The 20,581-nt window shown below is 47.2% G+C and overlaps 2 protein-coding genes across 10 annotated transcripts in view; both read right to left on the minus strand.

Moving 5' to 3' along the window:
- Positions 1-16,475, minus strand: part of LOC127009802 (uncharacterized) — a 77,082-nt gene extending 60,607 nt beyond the window's left edge. Inside the window, exons 1-3 of one of the 9 annotated variants that reach the window (XR_007762392.1) lie at positions 16,310-16,475; positions 2,343-4,232; positions 321-2,132 (exon numbers count right to left, since the gene is read on the minus strand). Coding sequence is in view for 3 of the 9 variants with exons in the window: in XM_050883163.1 (XP_050739120.1) it covers positions 2,512-4,176 (1,665 nt within the window). In the remaining 6 variants the exon portion in view is untranslated. Of the gene's footprint in view, positions 1-320; positions 4,233-16,309 lie in introns of those variants that run through there. The other 8 variants (XR_007762391.1, XR_007762389.1, XR_007762390.1 and 5 more) reach the window with 8 other exon arrangements.
- LOC127009806 (uncharacterized) overlaps positions 1-20,581 on the minus strand; it is a 161,584-nt gene that overhangs the window by 60,607 nt on the left and 80,396 nt on the right. Inside the window, exon 2 of the mRNA XM_050883168.1 lies at positions 2,067-2,474. The gene's annotated coding sequence lies outside the window, so the exon portion shown is untranslated. The remainder of the gene's footprint in view (positions 1-2,066; positions 2,475-20,581) is intronic.

Genomic DNA, 20,581 nt, shown 5'->3' on the forward strand with positions numbered 1-20,581 from the left:
CACACGAGCATAATGCCCAGGCCCTGTAAAACTACAACTAGGTAAATACAACTAGGTGAATACACACACACACACACCAGGCCCATAATTTTGGCAGATTTTGGGGGGTCTAGAGTCTAGTCTGGAGTGTATTACATCACAAGAACGTTGCTTAGAACTCACACAGTATGAAGACAGAGCACAAGAACCACGGAAACAACGGGAACAAGCAAACAGCAGGGCGGTGGTGCAGGTGTTGGCCGCAGCAGGTGACCAGGTGTTGGCCGTGAGGTGCCAGAAACGCTGCAGTCCGTGTTGTACTGAGCAAGGACACGGCAAGACTTTGTATCAAGTATATTTATGTAATGCACAAAACATGTTACAAGGATGCCCCAAGAAACTATCACATTACATCCAGTATTTATGTAATGCACAAAACATGTTACAAGGATGCCCCAAGAAACTATCACATTACATCCAGTATTTATGTAATGCACAAAACATGTTACAAGGATGTCCCAAGAAACTATCACATTACATCCAGTATTTATGTAATGCACAAAACATGTTACAAGGATGCCCCAAGAAACTATCACATTACATCCAGTATTTATGTAATGCACAAAACATGTTACAAGGATGCCCCAAGAAACTATCACATTACATCCAGTATTTATGTAATGCACAAAACATGTTACAAGGATGCCCCAAGAAACTATCACATTACATCCAGTATTTATGTAATGCACAAAACATGTTACAAGGATGCCCCAAGAAACTATCACATTACATCCAGTATTTATGTAATGCACAAAACATGTTACAAGGATGCCCCAAGAAACTATCACATTACATCCAGTATTTATGTAATGCACAAAACATGTTACAAGGATGCCCCAAGAAACTATCACATTACATCCAGTATTTATGTAATGCACAAAACATGTTACAAGGATGTCCCAAGAAACTATCACATTACATCCAGTATTTATGTAATGCACAAAACATGTTACAAGGATGCCCCAAGAAACTATCACATTACATCCAGTATTTATGTAATGCACAAAACATGTTACAAGGATGTCCCAAGAAACTATCACATTACATCCAGTATTTATGTAATGCACAAAACATGTTACAAGGATGCCCCAAGAAACTATCACATTACATCCAGTATTTATGAAATGCACAAAACATGTTACAAGGATGACCCAAGAAACTATCACATTACATCCAGTATTTATGTAATGCACAAAACATGTTACAAGGATGCCCCAAGAAACTATCACATTACATCCAGTATTTATGTAATGCACAAAACATGTTACAAGGATGCCCCAAGAAACTAACACATTACATCCAGTATTTATGTAATGCACAAAACATGTTACAAGGATGCCCCAAGAAACTATCACATTACATCCAGTATTTATGTAATGCACAAAACATGTTACAAGGATGCCCCAAGAAACTATCACATTACATCCAGTATTTATGCAATGCACAAAACATCACGCAGAGTATCGCCCTGGATGTTACAAGAATGCAGCGAAAAATAAGAGATTATATCAAGTGTTTATGTAATGCACAAAATATCACCCTGGATGTTACAGGAATGCAGCAAGAAATAAGAGATTATATTATCAAGTGTTTATGTAATGCACAAAATATCACCCTGGATGTTACAGGAATGCAGCAAGAAATAAGAGATTATATTATCAAGTGTTTATGTAATGCACAAAATATCACCCTGGATGTTACAGGAATGCAGCAAGAAATAAGAGATTATATTATCAAGTGTTCATGTAATGCACAAATCATCACCCTGGATGTTACAGGAATGCAGCAAGAAATAAGAGATTATATTATCAAGTGTTTATGTAATGCACAAAATATCACCCTGGATGTTACAGGAATGCAGCAAGAAATAAGAGATTATATTATCAAGTGTTTATGTAATGCACAAAATATCACCCTGGATGTTACAGGAATGCAGCAAGAAATAAGAGATTATATTATCAAGTGTTTATGTAATGCACAAATCATCACCCTGGATGTTACAAAAAATAAAGAACCACCACAGTCACCTCCATAACCTTGCTGTGGTGGTGGTGGTGGTGGCCATTACCCTCACAACACCACACCACAGTCACCTCCATAACCTTGCTGTGGTGGTGGTGGTGGTGGTGGCCATTACCCTCACAACACCACACCACAGTCACCTCCATAACCTTGCTGTGGTGGTGGTGGTGGTGGTGGTGGCCATTACCCTCACAACACCACACCACAGTCACCTCCATAACCTTGCTGTGGTGGTGGTGGTGGTGGTGGCCATTACCCTCACAACACCACACCACAGTCACCTCCATAACCTTGCTGTGGTGGTGGTGGTGGTGGCCATTACCCTCACAACACCACACCACAGTCACCTCCATAACCTTGCTGTGGTGGTGGTGGTGGTGGCCATTACCCTCACAACACCACGCCACAGTCACCTCCATAACCTTGCTGTGGTGGTGGTGGTCATTACCCTCACAACACCACGCCACAGTCCGCCACAGTCACCTCCTTAATGTCCCTGTGTTGGGCTGCCTCGGCCACCACGTGCAGTCCGTCCACCACCTCACCGAAGACAAGACCATCACCACCATCCTTACGGTCTCTGGTGTAGATGCCAAAATGACCACACTCACCCCGGGTACGGTCAGTCCACACCAGCCCACACACATCCCCCGCCCGGCCTGACTTTCGGTACTCACCCTCATCAAGGCCAGGCAGCAGGACGGATGACCCTTCCCCATCGTTACTCTCATAGTCCCCGCCCTTCACACACTCTCCCGCCTCCGCCTTGCTCCCTACTCCACACAACCTGGTGTTAACGTAGGAGGGGCCGCGCTGCCCCGTGCACAACAGTAAGAACTGTCTGCCTCGAGGGGTGTCGGGGCTCAGACGGATTTGTACCCGCCGCGGCGCGCTGCCCGGCCAGGACAGGTCCAGGAACACCGTGCAGGGGGGGGAGGGCGGCACAACCTCGCTCACCTGCAGGGTTGCCGCGCCCAGTGGCGGGGGATGGTCCTTCAGGGCGTGGAGGCACAGCTGGCCGGCTTCAAGGCTTATTCTTGCGTGTCGGCGCTGACCTTCCGCCTGGTGGACAGCAAACACCCGGCCAGCCTCCAGCAGGCGCCTGGCGGGCTGCGTCAGGCTGCGGAGGTCCTCGGCCGTCACGCTCCATGTACAGATGAGGTGCAGTCTGTCCATGACGGTGGAGTCTGGGTCTGCCTGGGGCCTGGGCTCCTCTGTAGCAAGTGTTTCCAGAGCTGCCTGGACAGCCTGGACAGCCTCCAGGGCTGCACTAGATGCCACGTTCACCTTCCTGGCGGTGGTGACGGTGCTGGCATCAGGAAAACCTTCTCGGCACTCCTCCACCGCCTGCTCTGCCTCGCCAGTCCAACGAAACACTTCAGGCATCGCTGCGGCTGCTTCTTGCTCTGTTGCAAGGGTGCGCAACGTCTCCAGCATGGCCTGCAGCCCCTGCTCCTCCTTCTTCAGCTCCTCCTCCTTGGCCGCCACACGGGACTCTTCCTGCTGCAGGAGCTCCCTGGCACTCCTGCTCTGGTCCACCAGTCCCAGGAGCCTGTCCTCCAGCTGCTGCTGCTGCTTGCCCCAGCCTGCCAGGGTCGTCTGGTACTGGTCCAGCTGCGACTGAGCCTCCCGGCAGGCGGTGATGGCGGCCACAACTGTGGCCTCCTGTTCCTGCAGGAAGGAACGCATTTTCTTGGAGAGACCCGCCGCCTCCTTCTTGCCAGCTGCTGCTGCTGCTGCTGCTGCTTCCCCGGCACTGGGTGGTGGCGAGGCTGCTGCTTCCCCGGTGCTGGGTGGCGGCAAGGCTGCTGCTGCTGCTGCCACCTCAGCGTCTCTCATCATAAAGGCCTCAACAGCATAGCTGACAGGGAACTGCCCTCCCTCGGGCACAGCATGGTTGACGCGGCACTCTGGGCAGGTAACGCGGCCCTGCTCCTCCAGCTGGTCTATGCACAGCGTGCAGACAGTGTGGCCACAGGGCAGGGTGCGCGGCCGCTGCACGGTGCCATCATAGCCTGTCAGGCACACTGGACACTCCTCAGGGCTGCCGCCAGTGTTCATGTTCTTCACCTGTCTCCGTCCTGCCATCCTGCCGTCCCTCCCTGCAGCCTCCATGACGCTGGTGGTGGTGGTGGTGGTGGTGGTGTTGAGGGGCTTGATGGCCTGACAGACTAGAAAAAGAAAAAGGAGGAATAATTTAACAATATACAATGTGGAAGAAAGTGAGGGAGAAACAGATCAAGCAAATAAAGAAGTGGATGAGAGAAAGTGTTGTGAGGCATTTGAGGAAATGAAGGTGGAAGAAACCATTAATTAAACAGGTGATCAGGCTGGGCAGAGAGACAGGGCCGCCAACAGGCCGACCCTGCTGGTGATGGAAGATGAGGACGTGAAATGGAAAGTGTTAAAGAATGCAAGAAATCTCAAACACACAAGAAAAGAATGGACCAAGAAAGTAGCAGTGGTGAAGGACATGACTCAGAAAGAAAGGAGGGAACCTAAGATTTTGTATGAAAAGTTACTTGAAAAGAGAAATAGTGGAGAGCTGGGCTGGCACATCAGGGACGGCAAACTCATGAGAGGAAAGCAGTGTGCAGCTTGAATAGGGAAAAGAGGAAAACACAAATGGCACATCAGGGACGGCAAACTCATGAGAGGAAAGCAGTGTGCAGCTTGAATAGGGAAAAGAGGAAAACACAAATGGCACATCAGGGACGGCAAACTCATGACAGGAAAGCAGTGTGCAGCTTGAATAGGGAAAAGAGGAAAACACAAATGGCACATTTAATCAAAAAGAGAAAACATAATTAGTAAATACAATATACAGCTGATTAATATACAAGGGATTAGTAAATCTAAATTAGTAGAGGTGGAGAATATAATAGAAAATGATTTGGATATAGTGTGTGTCACAGAAGTCTGATCAATATGTATTGACACAAGGATTAAACAAGGTGGACAGTTTTGGGGAGCTAAATGACAGAAAAGGGGGAGGATTAATGATTCTGTATGAAGGAAACAGACAAAAACCTGTGAAACACCCGGACTTCATGCACGTGACTGCTGGTATGTTGGGACAAACCATGGAGCTAATATTATTCTGTATGTCGGTAAATGACGATTTAGAGAAACAGAGCAGTAAAGAAACTTACAGAAGAGGAGTTGACGGTGGAAGAAAACAAAACAATTGATAAGGTTGGGAGATCTGAATGGGCATGTGGGTTTTCTGGGAGAACAACCATTAGATAAAAATGGTGACATTATTTTGGAGTGGATGAATAGTTATGATTTAACAATGCTAAATGCCATGACAGAATGTGAGGGAGCGTATACATGGACAGCAAGAGGCAGAAAAAGTGTAATTGACTACTGTGTGGCCAGCAGTGCCCCCGTCAAGGGTGTCAGCACTGATGGTGACAAAGACATTTTGGACCTATCCGACCATAACCTAATTACTGTAACCTTAAGAACTAAACTTAATATAAACACGACAAAATTTAAACACGTGGTACTAAAGAATTTATCAAATTAGCCGAAGACACCAAACAAACGTTTCCAGAGGGAATGCAGACACAGATATAAACACATCAAACATCACTGTAATGGAAGAGGAAATGAAGAAGCCAATTGAGCAAAACATGTTAAGAGCCGTGAAAATAAACACAGAGAAGGACCAAAAGGTGAGAGAACCATTGTGGATAACAGAAGAAATAAAACAAGAGATAGAGGAAAGGAAGAGAAGAAAGAATGAAAAGATTCACAGCTGGAAGCAGAACTGAAGATAACCTACTTGTACTGAAATACTGTGTGCTGAGCAGCTTTAAGCAGAGAAAACCACTCATAGTTACAGCAAGAGATTTTAGCAAAGCATATGATTTTATTAAAAGAGAAAAACTTATTGGAACTATGACGAACTTTCATATACATCCAGGAATTACAGATATTACTGTCCAAGTATACTCACAGGATAAAACCAGTATTAAACGAGGAGATGAAGCTCAGGAAGAAGTGGAAATAACCAGCGGCATAAAGCAAGGATGGACAGTATCAACGACACCGTTCAAACTGATTACATATTCAATAACTGAGAAACTTAACGAGACAGATTGGGTTCAGGGATGAGAACTTTTATACAGGCACACTTTTTTATGCAGATGACGGCTTAACCTTCAACGACGGGCGGAAGTACTGCCATGAAAGATAGAACTTGAAAATAAAAAATGACATTTATAAATTATTAGCTAAACAAGGAAGGCTCGCTGCTGGAAATGGCAATAAATTTTAAAATGATAAGTGGGTGCAAGAATTATGTCAAACGTCAAGAGAAGCAGGTCCTAGTAAATTAAATATGAAAATATTAAGTAAAGAAAAATATAATCTATAGTGAAGGAATGGGACTCCAAGAACTGGAGAAGAACTTCTAAATAAAAGTAGCGCTGCCCTGTACAGAACTTGTAAGACAGAGATTCAGGAAGACAAGTGTTGCGATAACCAGCCGTCATCAGTGACATTTTTCAGGTGTGGAGCCAACATGGTTGCCCTCAATGATAGAAACAGTTTCCATAATGGTGACACAGCTTGTAAGGAATGCAGGGCTGAAATAGAAGACCCACAACATTTATTATTATAGTGCAGTTTTTATCAAGAAACCAGAAACAAATGTGATTTATTTAGCCATCCATACAGAGAATATTCTTAGTGAACTATTATTTGAAAACATAAACGGAAGGGAAGAAATTAAATGCCACATCCAAGAATTCTGGAACAAATGTTTAACCATTACACGACACGATTATCAGCAAAAGGAGATAGTTTACACCAGCTTTTGACTTAAGACACACACCACGACCGACGATAATGCAAAAAGAAAATCGTCTACCAGCTTTTGACTCGAATCGCGTCAAAAGCTTTAAAAAATTTGCCAAAAAATAAAGTATCTTTCAGAATCAAGTCACTCTTTGTAAAAGGCCAAAGATCTAAGCAAGACCTATAAAATAAACTAATTGTCAACTCTCTAGTGACGTTGGATTTTAAGTGATAATTGCCCGTGGTTTAGTTGCCTCTCAGCAGGCAGCCTGTGAGCGACTGTCGTCCCTAGAAATTGTTTTCTTCAGAGTCGGTAAACTTTACTATTTATTTGCATTTATTGATATTATTTTCTTTCATAAGGCCAAAAAATATCTTCCAAAAACAACAATATATAACAATGCCCGGCAAAAATAACACTCGTGGGTGTAATCGATAACATGATAAAAATTTTGCCGACGGTCAGGCCATTCTGCGAGGCCACCTTAGGGAGCCCCAGATGGATGTCGCAGTGAAGTTAGCTCCTAAGGACAAAGCTCGTTAGTGTGTTATCTCAATACAATATATTAATGTTACTTGTCAGAGTTACATTGACACCGACTCCACCTCTCATCCACCCAGGTTCCCTACTGACGAGAGCTGATGCCCCTCTTGTTGTGTGTTGTTAGAGTATGTAAATATTCCTTTGGTTGTGTGGATGATGATCACCCCTTGGTATCTTAACCCCAAGAATGTCTTACCCCCATGATCAACTCAGTGAACACCTATCCATGGTAGAGAGGGAGAAATTCCCAGTGTCTTTTGTATACCCCTTTGTTCATGTGGATTCATGATCACCCTCTTGGTGTCTTGATCCCACACGACTGCCTTGTCCCCATGATCATCCCTGTCAACGCATATCGGTGGTAGGGAGACATTTCTTGTGTAAATATACATCATTGAAACCTGATTAGGGTAGTTCTTTTTGTTAGCTATGGCCAGTGCACTATATAGGTATATATTTTTAGGACATGTTCTGTGATGAGTATGTCTGCGTGGTAAATGGTGGACAGATTCAGCAACTTGCTGGAGGGTGCAGTGGAGGGTCTCCGGCAGGTAAACTAGACCTAGGTAGGGGTAAGGGCCTAAGGGACAAAAACCATAGCGGTGTGTAGGGCAGGGACAGAAGGGGAGGGAGGCAAGGGAGCATGGGAGGCATCTGGGATGCCTAAATGTTAGGGGATGGGGAGTAGGGAAGTTAGAGGACATGACTAAGGAATTGAGGGAGTGGGACTTGCATGTGGTGGGGGTCACCGAGACCCAGCTGAGGGAAAGACTAGAAGTCAGGTCAGGGGACCTGCGAAAGAAACAGGGTAATGGGGGAGGAACAGAATGGTTTTGGTAAGGACAGAAGGGGGGAGGACAACATGTTTGTAGTTAACACGGTGACTGAAAGAATGAAAGGAACGGGGGGGAAGGTATACCTTGCTTTCCTTGACGTAGAAAAAGCGTATGATAGGGTAAATAGGAGTTTGTTAAGTCGATTGTTGACTAGGATAGGAGTGAGTGAGAGGGTAGTAGGGATAATAGACAGTATGTATGAGAACACACGGGCAGTATACAGCCTTGGGGATATAGAGACAGAGTGGGTCAACAGTCAGAGGGGTTAGGCAAGGGTGTGTGCTGTCCTTGCCACTGTTTGGGCTGTACACAGAGGAGCTGGCAGAGAGGTTGAGGGCATCGGGTCATGGGAGTGAACGGTTAGGATGTCTCCTGTATGCAGATGACATTGTGCTCATGAGTGAGGATAGTGAGGAATTACAACAAATGTTGGATGTAGTAGCACAGTATGGGAGGGACTTTGATATGAAGTTTAGTAGTTATAAGAGTCAGGTAGTAAAGGTAACTCTTGATTTACTGAAGTTTGTTTTACACATTTTTGAAATAACGGGGTCCAAAATCCAAATAAATGTTTAATTTACACGTTTTTCCACTTATACGATATTTTATGGAGTGCCACCAGTTGTCTCACGCAACTGGACTCACACGGCGCCGCGGCCACACGGCTGAGCTCAGTTCTTCCCACGCACCACTTGAACAACAATACAGTACCCACGCTGCCACGCTACTCAACAATAGGGGTGGGCAGGTAACAGTACCAGTACCGTAGTAACGTACCAGCTATACGGTACAAATCCGGTACCAATACTAGCCAGGCGCCATGTTGTCCTCATCTCTTTCTCAGACGAGTGAGGCTGAGACTGAGTGGCTGATTGGAAATCTCAGTGATATGGATACTCTCTCTCTCTCTCTCTCTCTCCACTGAATGCATAACGCTCACCTTTTTCACATAAAAAATGCCTGAAAGTTTAGCCTCATGCTATACCGAATGTACAAATTTTTAATGATTTTTTTTCTTCTTTGGAGTGTTTTTAAGGGTCTGTGTTTCGTCTTATCCAATAACAGCTGCAAACTTACCTTTATTATTGTTAATGATGCCTGATTGGAAATCTCGGTGATATGGATACTCTCTCTCTCTCTCTCTCTCTCTCCACTGAATGTATAATGCGCACATAAGAACGTAGGAGTCTGCAAGAGGCCGGTAGGCCTGTACGAGGCAGCTCCTTTGACCCTAAGCTCCCGTGTATCTAACCCCATGTAAATCGAGAGTTACCTGTAGTAGTAAATGCTGAGGCTACGGACGAGGGAAGGACCTGGGCGCTAGGAGAGATGAACATAGGCCGTACGAGCTCATACAAGTACCTAGGAATCATAGTCGACGAGAATGGGACTGATAGGACCAAACAGAATAGAATTTCTAGGCCAAATCAGTGGGTAGGAAGGCTAGGAAGCGTGGCTAGATGTAGAGCTGACAGGTATGAGGTAGTTAGGGGGATATGGAAGGGCATGGCAGTGCCAGGCCTCATGTATGGCCTAGAATGCATGAGGTGGACAGTCAAAGAGCTAGATAAGCTGGAGGTAGTACAGAACAGAGTAGGCAGGCTGGCTCTGGGTGCCAATAGGTATGCGGTAGATGCAGTGCAGGGGAAGTAGGCTGGAGCACCTTTGAGGAAAGAATAGGTAAAGCAGTTTTAGGGTACAAAGTCAGGCTAAGAAAGATGAGTGAGAACAGGTGGGCAAGGGCATAAGGAGTGAAGGGACAGGGGAGAAGTGGAACAAGTCTAGCATACGCTGGGAGAAGAGATGTGAGCTGGAGGGCTTCACACTCGGAGATGATGCTAGGGGGAGGAGAAGGAAGTGAAGCGAGAGTGAATGGCAGAGTTCAGGAGAGGGGCAGGCAGACTGGAGACAAAGGGTGGGGGCAAAGAGTTCTCTAGAATGGTACAAGTTGAAGGCCAAACCCAAGTGTGAAGCCTTCTACGATGGTAGCCTGGGGGGGTGTTGCTCCTCAAGGCCAGGACTAAATCCTTAGAGGTGAGTAGTAGGACATATAGGTGGGCAAATGGGGGAGGCAAGGTATGCCGCATGTGTGAAGGGGGGGTTGACGAGACAGTAGAACATATGCTACTAGTGTTCAAGGTATAATAGGGAGAGGCAGAGTTTGGTAGAAATAATAACACAGGAAATAGGAACAGAAGTATGGAATAGGATGCTAGAGGGAATGTAGGAAGGGTGATTGAATTCTTGCTAGGTCTGAGTACACTGCAGACAGTGACCAGAAGAACAATAGAGGGGGTTAAGGAATTCCTAGAGAGCCTGGGCAGTGCGCACCGGAAAGGGTGGACTCGTGTAGATGTCCCCATCTGTGCCTCTAAAGGCTCTTTCAAATGGTTATATTTTATTTATTGGATTTTCAGGGTGTTGGCCCTGAGGGAGTAAGCCGTTACAAAGGCTGAAGTTGGATCCGAAAGGGACAACTACCTCCCGAATCAAGACCAAGACCAAGATGAGTTGTAATCAGCATTGTTACTTAACTTCAGTAAGCTTGCTACCATTACCAACAGAATAATGAGTTGTCAATAACATTGTTACTTAACTTCAGTAAGCTTGCTACCATTACCAACAGAATAATGAGTTGTCAATAACATTGTTACTTAACTTCAGTAAGCTTGCTAACATTACCAACAGAATAATGAGTTGTCAATAATATTGTTACTTAACTTCAGTGTTGCTAACATTACCAACAGAATAATGAGTTGTCAATAACATTGTTACTTAACTTCAGTAAGCTTGCTACCATTACCAACAGAATAATGAGTTGTCAATAATATTGTTACTTAACTTCAGTAAGCTTGCTACCATTACCAACAGAATAATGAGTTGTCAATAATATTGTTACTTAACTTCAGTAAGCTTGCTACCATTACCAACAGAATAATGAGTTGTCAATAATATTGTTACTTAACTTCAGTAAGCTTGCTACCATTACCAACAGAATAATGAGTTGTCAATAATATTGTTACTTAACTTCAGTAAGCTTGCTACCATTACCAACAGAATAATGAGTTGTCAATAACATTGTTACTTAACTTCAGTAAGCTTGCTACCATTACCAACAGAATAATGAGTTGTCAATAATATTGTTACTTAACTTCAGTAAGCTTGCTACCATTACCAACAGAATAATGAGTTGTCAATAATATTGTTACTTAACTTCAGTAAGCTTGCTAACATTACCAACAGAATGTGAATAAACTTCATAATAATCTAACCTTGTGTTGCATAACCCCAACAACTAGGAAGCACACTTATTGTAAGATCTTAAAAACAGAGGAACGAAGCTGAAGGCAACACCCTTGCACCCTGGCAGGTGAGCGGCCCGGGTGAGCTGCCTGACACCCTTGCACCCTGGCAGGTGAGTGGCCCAGGTGAGCTGCCTGACACCCTTGCACCCTGGCAGGTGAGTGGCCCGGGTGAGCTGCCTGACACCCTTGCACCCTGGCAGGTGAGTGGCCCAGGTGAGCTGCCTGACACCCTTGCACCCTGGCAGGTGAGTGGGCCAGGAGACAGCTCAAAGGCGCAAAGAAAAATATATATAAAAAAAGCCCGCTACTCACTGCTCCTGAATAGAGGTCAAAGGAGTGTCCAAAAGTAGAGGTCAATTTCGGGAGGAGAGGTGTCCCGATACGATAGGGACTGGGTGAATATGGCCTGAAGGATGGGGGCATGGATGGGGGCAAAGGATTTAAGGATGAAGGCGGAAATGTTGTCGGGGCCAGTGGATTTAGTTGTGTCGAGTCCTTCCAGTAATTTCTGTATTCTGTTAGTCATGATGTCAAGGGGGCTATGGGGGGGAAGGGGCTGTGTGGCATGTTTGGTGTCAGGTTGTGTTCTTGTGTGTATACTGATTGGAACTGTGTGTTGAGTATTTGTGCTTTGTGCTGTGGGCTACTAATGTGTTAGTGTTGTCTTTAGGCTAAGCATACACCAAGCGATCAATGTAGTCGAGTCACGTCAAGTCATTTGAGGCGATTCATATTGACGCAACTCCGTTTACACCGACTGCGTCAACCTGAGTCAAGTCAATACTCAATGACCCATTTGATTTCATAGAAAATGGGTGCATGTTTTCGTTTTTTTTTTTAATCAATTTATCTTATTTATTTTGTTTTCCATTGGTCTTTTACTCTCTTTTTCTTTTATTTTCTATTGGCGTTTTACAAATCCTTTTCTTTTTAGTTCTTTTCTTGCTGTTTTTTTGTTTTTTTTAAGTTGATGTTCGTGTGTCTGGGTGAGCCGCTTTTCTCCCAGAAGGGATCCGCGAGTTATGATTTACTTCATGTTTTTGGTGACGGGTATAAGTTCTTGGCGTATGTTTGAGTATGATTGAACGTAACGGATGCTATATGAATGGTGTACACTGTTATTTACAAATATTGAAAATATACATATTAAGTATATGAATATATCCACTCCCCCATGTCCCTTGTCCTACTAACATAGCTTTGTGATAGGCATCAATCTTAACACTGTGTGCATTGTATGTACATATGTATGAATGGTTGAGTGAATGGTGTGCATGCTTCAGGATGATACGTAAAACTGAAAACTTCTTTCCATAAAGCAGCGAAGACATCACGATCCCGGTGGTTAGGGTCACTGAAATCATGTACAGCAGGGGGCTCTTGAACTAAGTTGATTAGGAGTTCCACCTGCATGCTTGAACACACCACGGCAGACTCGCTGTGACTGACGTCAAAAATAGGTCCAGCCTTATATGTGACTCGACGCGACGCGACGCGACGCGACGCGACGCGACGTGACGTGACTCGATGCATCCTGTGTAAACGTTTTTTTTCAAAAACCCATACAAATCAGTGTTAAAACTGGGGTGGCGATTCATGATGCGTCACGAATCGTCATGACGCGACGCGACGCGACTCGACGCGACTCGCTTGGTGTAAACGCAGCCTTAGTGATGTAATCGTGTTAGTGTCATGTTTGCGCGTCTTAAAGAACCTGAAAAAAGTTTCTTTTGCTATTTCTTATGTTGTCTGCGAGATAAGTTGCTATGTGTTTGCGTTCCGCTACTTTTACGTTTTTGGCAAATGTCTTTTGGTGGTTTTTGTAGGCGGTCCAATTATCTGTTGTGTTGTATGTCTGAACGCGTCTGTAGAGTCTTTGTTTCTTGCGATGTGGTCTGCGTAGATCCCTGGAAAACCAGGGGAGTGTGTACCTGCTAGAAAGTGTTTTTTGTGGTATGTGTCTGTTCATTGAGGTGTGTATGGTGTGTTTCAGGTTGTTCCAGTTGGTGGAAGGAAGTCTTGTGTTTCGGTCAGTCGCAAAAATGTCAGTGCTGAAAGCATTTAGATCTTGTTTGATCATGTCTAAGTCAGCCATTGAAAAAAGAAAAATCTGTCTGGGTCTCTGTTTATGTCTAATCGGTCGGAGGTCAGCGTCAACGATGAGTATGTCATGGTCACTAAGTCCTGGAACAACCTGAGTGTTTGTTATGTTAAGAATGTTGTTGGTGAGAAAAAGGTTGAGTGTGTGTGCTGTGGTCAAAGGGCCACCGTGGCCAGCGGGGCGCGTTACAGTATGTGTTCGTGTTGGCTGGAGTACTGTTTGCGAGTGAAAATGTATTAATGATGTCAATGAATGTGTCGTGTAATTGTCGTTTTGTTTGTGTGGGGAATAATGGGGCCGGGGGCATCACCATCGGGAGAGTCGAATGGGGAAATTGCAGTCCAGTCAATGTCAGGTAGGTTAAAATCACCTGTGATCCATGTGTTTGTCCGCCTGTATGCGAAAACAGTGAATGCTGAAGATTGTGTAAGTAGTCTGTATTAGTAGAAGGTGGTCTGTATAAAGCATCGAGAAGAATAGATTTACAGTTCTCGGTTTGTAATTGGACCCAAGTGATTTTGCAGTCTGTGTCGAGGTCAGGCCTATGCTTAACACAAAGACCCGGCTTGGTGGTGATGATAACACCGCCTGACACCCTTGCACCCTGGCAGGTGAGTGGCCCAGGTGAGCTGCCTGACACCCCTGCACCCTGGCAGGTGAGTGGCCCAGGTGAGCTGCCTGACACCCTTGCACCCTGGCAGGTGAGTGGCCCAGGTGAGCTGCCTGACACCCTTGCACCCTGGCAGGTGAGTGGCCCAGGTGAGCTGCCTGACACCCTTGCACCCTGGCAGGTGAGTGGTCCAAGTGAGCTGCCAGTATTATTCTAGTGTTTGCCCATACTCACCCCTCGCAACCAAAATTGGCTAGGGGGCCATTGAGACTTCGGGGAATGCGGTGGTAAACATGAAATGCGTCGCAAATGCATAGTTTTTGAGTTATGAGGGGTTGAAAAATACCCTAGATGTAGAGAAATTCCTTACAATTACTTAGATATAGGGAAATTTCATACATTCCTGGGTTTTTTTACAATGTACGGAAACCACGCAAGGTAATTATTGAAAATCACTCCGCACCTTGAAAATACAATATTACGCCTCCATATTGTACTTCAGGGCATATTATACATACGGACGATGTGTTTACATGGCGACGCCATTGCAATATGAGCAGCGTTGCCAACGTTCCGGTTAGCAACGATACGCTAGGTGAGACCAGGTCCACCACGCATGGTTATTATTATTATTATTTTTTTGGAACACGCACCTTTACCTAACACTATTTCCGATGTTACGCTTGGTTAGCGATGGTACGCTTAGTTAGCCATTAGCCCACGCATGTGAGACCAGGTCCACCACGCGTGTTTATTTTCTTTTTTAGAACACACACCTGTAAGAGGGGGGGGTCCAGGGGGGGGCGCAGCCCCCCCTTGGTTAGCAGGTCGTAAAGTTCGGTTGGAGTAGTTTAAATATGCTCCCCCACCCAAATACCCCGAGTTCACGCAGGTCCCCCAAGATCATTGAGGGAAGGAGATTAATTCGGCTTCTTTACTTCTAAGTACTTTTTTTTTTTTCACTATGATATATGGAGGTGTATTATCGTATTCTGGAGGCGCGGAGTCAATATCCACAATCACCTTGTATACTGGGAATACGAGCCCGTGAAGCAGATTCAGAATCCGGTCAGTAAGGATTCACGTGTTCGAACAGCTCGGGCAAGAGGTTCAAGAGCCTGCACTTCCTGCACAAGCCGCAGTACTGTTAAAGGCGCGGTGTTGGATGGATCCCGGCTAGCCGGTGGTTTTACTTGTGTCAGTGATAAACAATGAAGATACACTGTGTTTGGTGCCACGGACTCTACTTGGAGGACAGAAACCTTGCGATGAGGTGACAACCTACTAGAGAGAGGGCATGAGTGTGGTGTAGGCGTTTATGTGAGCACAGATGGCCGCCGGTGCCACGCCAGATGGTGAGGTGAGCATCGTTTGGTGGGTTCACTACGCTTCTCTCCCAAAACAAGCTTGGGGATCCACTGAATGCGTGGTTTTCGTATGGGAAACACTAAATTCGTCGCAAACGCTTATTTTAGTGGTGGTGGGAGGAAAAATTCCCTAAATTTAGGGAGTTTTAATCCCCCCCCCAACTAAAAAATACGCGAATGCGACGGATTTCGTGTCCCCCACCCGAAACCCCGCATTCCCACCAGGTCCCCAGGCTTGTATGGGGGGGAGGGGGGAGTATGGGCAAACACTAGAATTTTACCGAGCTGCCTGACACCCTTGCACCCTGGCAGGTGAGTGGCCCAGGTGAGCTGCCTGACACCCTTGCACCCTGGCAGGTGAGTGGCCCAGGTGAGCTGCCTGACACCCTTGCACCCTGGCAGGTGAGTGGCCCAGGTGAGCTGCCTGACACCCTTGCGAGCTGAACAAGACATTAATGTTGGGGGCATTTTTGAGTAGAACAGTTGCGTAAGTCAGCATGCAGGGAGGCACACTTCAAACACCATTTTAAAACACAGGCACGGCAGGTCGGCCTCGGCCATCACCAGATCGCCCGTGTCACGCAGAAGACACAGCCACGAGTGTGATCCAAATGTTGACTGCCAGGCCGCGGACCCCGACCCTACCAGCCTCCCCTGCCGCGCCCTGCCCTGCACTCACCCTGCCTGCGTGTCCCCGGCGTGCGGCAGGTAATTCAGTGTCCCGCGGCCGCCGCTCAGCTCAGTTGAGTTGGATGTCGGAAGTCTTGCCTACAGGGCGGCCTTCCTGATGCGATCCTGTATTGAGCTTGATCTTGATACTGATGTCACAGTGGCTGGAGATTTCTCCCCAGCCAGGCCTTTGTATCGGCCACAGACTTACTGATTGATTGATAGTTGATTGATTGATTGATTGATTGATAGTTTATTGTTGCAGGTAAACAACAAGGGAGAAGGGAGGAACATGCCATCCCAACCCCCAGGCAGGACAGTGTGTGATTATACAACTATTAGTACATGTGTAGGGAGCACCATGAAACTAACTGATTGATTGATAATTGATTGATTGATTGATAGTTTATTGTTGCAGGTAAACAACAAGGGAGAAGGGAGGAACATGCCATCTCAACCCCCAGGCAGGACAGAGTGTGATTATGAGGCTATAGTAATACATGTGTATTACAAGATTGATTGATTGATAGTTCAAGGAGGCCCAACAACGGGGTTGAGGGTGTCGGAAAGAGCCCACGTATCTTTCTACCCCCATGGCACAGGATAGGTCTCGAACTCACGCTCTAGCAACCCGCCGAAGCGCAAGGCCGAGACTCTACCACGGGACCACGGGAGCCCCCTTATATGCACATCAGTACCAAATATGTGGAGAGGTACTTGAACATGTTGATGAGGAGAAAGACCTGGGTGTACTAGGTGACTCAACTCTGAAATTTGAGCAACACATCCTCAACCAAATCAAAACTGCCAACTCCATGTCCGACGGGTCTTCTCATACTTGAGTCCAGATATGTTCAAACTCCTCTACCCAGCTTTTGTCCGAAGCCACCTGGAGTATGCACAAGCAGTATGGTCACCGAGATATAAGAGTTTGGCAGACAAAATTGAACAAGTCCAAAAAAGAGCTACCCAACAAGTGGATGGTCTCCAGCACCTCGACTACCCAGAACGACTTAAACTCCTGGACATGCCAACATTGAAATACAGACGCTGTAGAGGGGACATGATAGAACTGTGGAAACACTTCAATCAATACAAAAAGGAGTTACTCCCAGCATCCTTCAAACCCCTGGGCAGACCTAGTCGTCGTCATTCAAGACAACTCTACCTACATCGCCCTGTGGACGGTGTTTATGGAGTGCAGCGGAACACTTTTTATTACCGAACAGTACCCATATGGAATGATCTCCCAGCTGAGGCTGTTGAGGCCGTATCAATGAATTCTTTCAAAAATCGCTTAGATAATCGCTGGAATAAGCAAGCATTTAAATATGACCCCTCCAAGCCGCCGCCACAGCCAACCCACAGTCAACATATATCGAGTATCACCAAGTGAGCGCAGCATAGAGTCTCCTAGACTGGACTGCGTTATGTACTTAAGTGTACTTAAGTGTAAGTGTACAGTCGTGGTGGTCCACCGCTGTTTTGGAAGTTGCTGGCGTGTTGCTTCTTCAGCCGCACTTGGTCCAGTGTGTTGGGCATCCACATGCCTTTGTTATCTTAGCTCAAGCTCGTGTATGTGGGCTTCTTTTCGACTGATATGGCGTCTAGAGCTAGCATGATCATCATTCTTTATTATGATGACAAAGACCATGTCAAAATTTGCCTCATTCAATAAGAAATTACATAAAGTTCGGCAGCTTTTCCTCGTCGCCAAGCCATCCTCCAGCAGCGCTCCGACACCCATGATCGCACATTCATTTTTCTCAGAAAATAGGATACCAATCACATTTACATCAACATATTTCCACAGGTGAATACTTAGGGCATGTTCACACCAAGTTGCGACACCTGAGATTCATTAATTATGACGGGGGAAGGAAAAATGTAGGCCTCTGTCATTGGCAAAATTGAGCCTCGGGCAGAATGGACATGTTTCCGGTCAACATATTTATTTATAATTCTGTCTGTACGGATAAAATAGGCCCACAATTCAGCTATGTTACTATTTTTTCTTCCTGTAAAATAGTAAATGTGGTACAAAATATGGATTAAAGTTGAGGAAAAATCACGTGACCTGGAAACGGGTGCTGGTTGGTCGGGACGTCACGATGCCGTCGGCAGGCCGCCAACGTTGTGTTACTTCGATATTTTGTGTTGTGGTGTATGTTTGTAGTGGCCAGCAATGCCGTAACCCGCAGTCGTTGGTGATTCGTGCCAATGTGCAAGAGTGTATATATATATATATATATATATATATATATATATATATATATATATATATATATATATATATATATATATATATATATATATATATATTGTTACGCCACCCCCCCTACCACACACCATACACGGGCAGGCAGGTGGCGTGATCCCCAGAACAGCCACACGGGCACCAGTCACTCACAGCGGCCCACATCGAACACCGAGGGGAGGAGGGGACGAGGCAGGGCACAAAGGATACACGTTCAACACTAAGTTCTAGTTTAATGACAGGTTCCTCACACAGTACAGCAACTTTCAAGGGCACAGAACAGTTAGTTAATCAGGCACAGTACAGGGGCACGGCAGTCACGCACACACGGATGCACACAGCTCGCGAGCGGAGCAGCTCAACACTCTCTCAAGCCCAGACACGCGTCTTCTCCACTACAACTCCTCAGCCACCCTTGCTCCCCCACTGCTCGACTCAGCACTTCCTGCCCGGCGGCCCGGCGGCCCCGGGCCCCCTCCTGTCTCTCTTGTCCCAACAAGTAGAGTTGCACCATGCTCAGCTAACATTGCAACATGCTACAATTTCATCACATTACACATACAATCATTCACATACAGCACATTCGTAACACTATCTCCCCCTTCAGAAGGCAGTCGACCCGGCTGCCCCAACATTCAACAAACAAAACATGAAATTAATCAAACTAATCAGTCCCCTGGGACATCACTAAAGTCTCTTAACCATCCCGGCCGACGCCTCTCTCGCCGAGGGCGCCGCTGGGATGCGGGCGGCGGCAGGCAGGCGGTGGCACCCAGAGCCGCGTCGTCGGCCCCAGGTACTTGCTCAGGGTCGTCACTGACATCTGCCGCTTCGCCCGCACCGCCCATGTTCTCGTTCGTCCCTTGGTCGGCCGTATGTCTCCTTCATTTCATGGCCTGGCCTGCCCCCTTGAGCTTGCCCCGTACGCGTCGGTGCACCTCAGCCAGGCTTTCCTGCAGTGCCGCTGCGAAGCCAGAGGTGACGGTGGGCAAGCTCACGTCGGGAGGGCTGCCCCGTGGCCAAATCCACCGGTAGCCTGAGCTCCCGGCCGAACATTGAACACAGAAAAATACATGCAATACACATAAATCAGTCTGTCCTCCACAGTCTCTTCGCGCCCCCAAGGCTCCGCCTGTCAGCCACGCCGTCGACCAGCCGCCAGTCCTCAGTGGGCTCTTCCACGCCATCCACTCCACGTGACGCTCGGGACAGTCGACACCGGCTCCTGGCCTCCACCCTCGGGGCAAGGTGCCCTCGCTCAGCCGTGACTACCTCCCCACGCAGCCATGCTCGAAAAACCTCCTGGAAGCAAAGGGCACCATTCCGGTCACCCTCTCCAGCTCCCGTCCGAGGCCACCACGAGCCTTACTGGCCTGCGTCAGGTAGTCGAGGCCCAGCAAGCACGGCTCGTCTCGATCGGCGACGTCCATCGGCCGGCGCTCCACAGCGCTGCCTACGCCGATACGAGCCTCCACTGGCCCCTCCAGCAGCACACACTACCCTGGGTCAGGCCATGCCGAGCACTCCTCAGCCCCCGGTGTCCACTGTCACGCGTCGTGGCTACAACCGCTAAGCCTCCCACTGGCAACACGCTGGTCGGGCTGCGGCAGCTACACAAGGCGGGGCCCGAGGGCGGAGACGGCTGGAGGTCGGCTCTTCTCCAGCCCGTCCGCGCTTCCCGCCCGCGCCGCGTCCCTGGGCCTGGGACAGGCACTCAAGCGGTGGCCTGACTGGCCACAGTCCTTACAGCGCGGCTGGTGGGCATCGGGGCTCGGCCGGTCAAGGGAACGCGTCCTTCGCTCCCCCAGGCACCGACTGCAACTATGCCCCCTCTTGCCACAGCCCCCGCACGAGCCACGGAGACCCTCCGGGCTCACCTTCATCGACGCTGCCTTCATCTTCACCTTCGCCATCCGGCCCCGGAGGTCATGGCAGGGCGGGGCGGCCGCCGCTAGGCCGCTGGTCATCGTCAAGGCCCCGAACTCCAAGGCCCTCGTCAGCGCGTCGTCGGTCCACGGCAGGGGG

The sequence above is a fragment of the Eriocheir sinensis genome, chromosome 42 (genome assembly GCF_024679095.1).
Source record: "Eriocheir sinensis breed Jianghai 21 chromosome 42, ASM2467909v1, whole genome shotgun sequence".
In the NCBI taxonomy this organism is placed as follows: Eukaryota; Metazoa; Arthropoda; class Malacostraca; order Decapoda; family Varunidae; genus Eriocheir; species Eriocheir sinensis.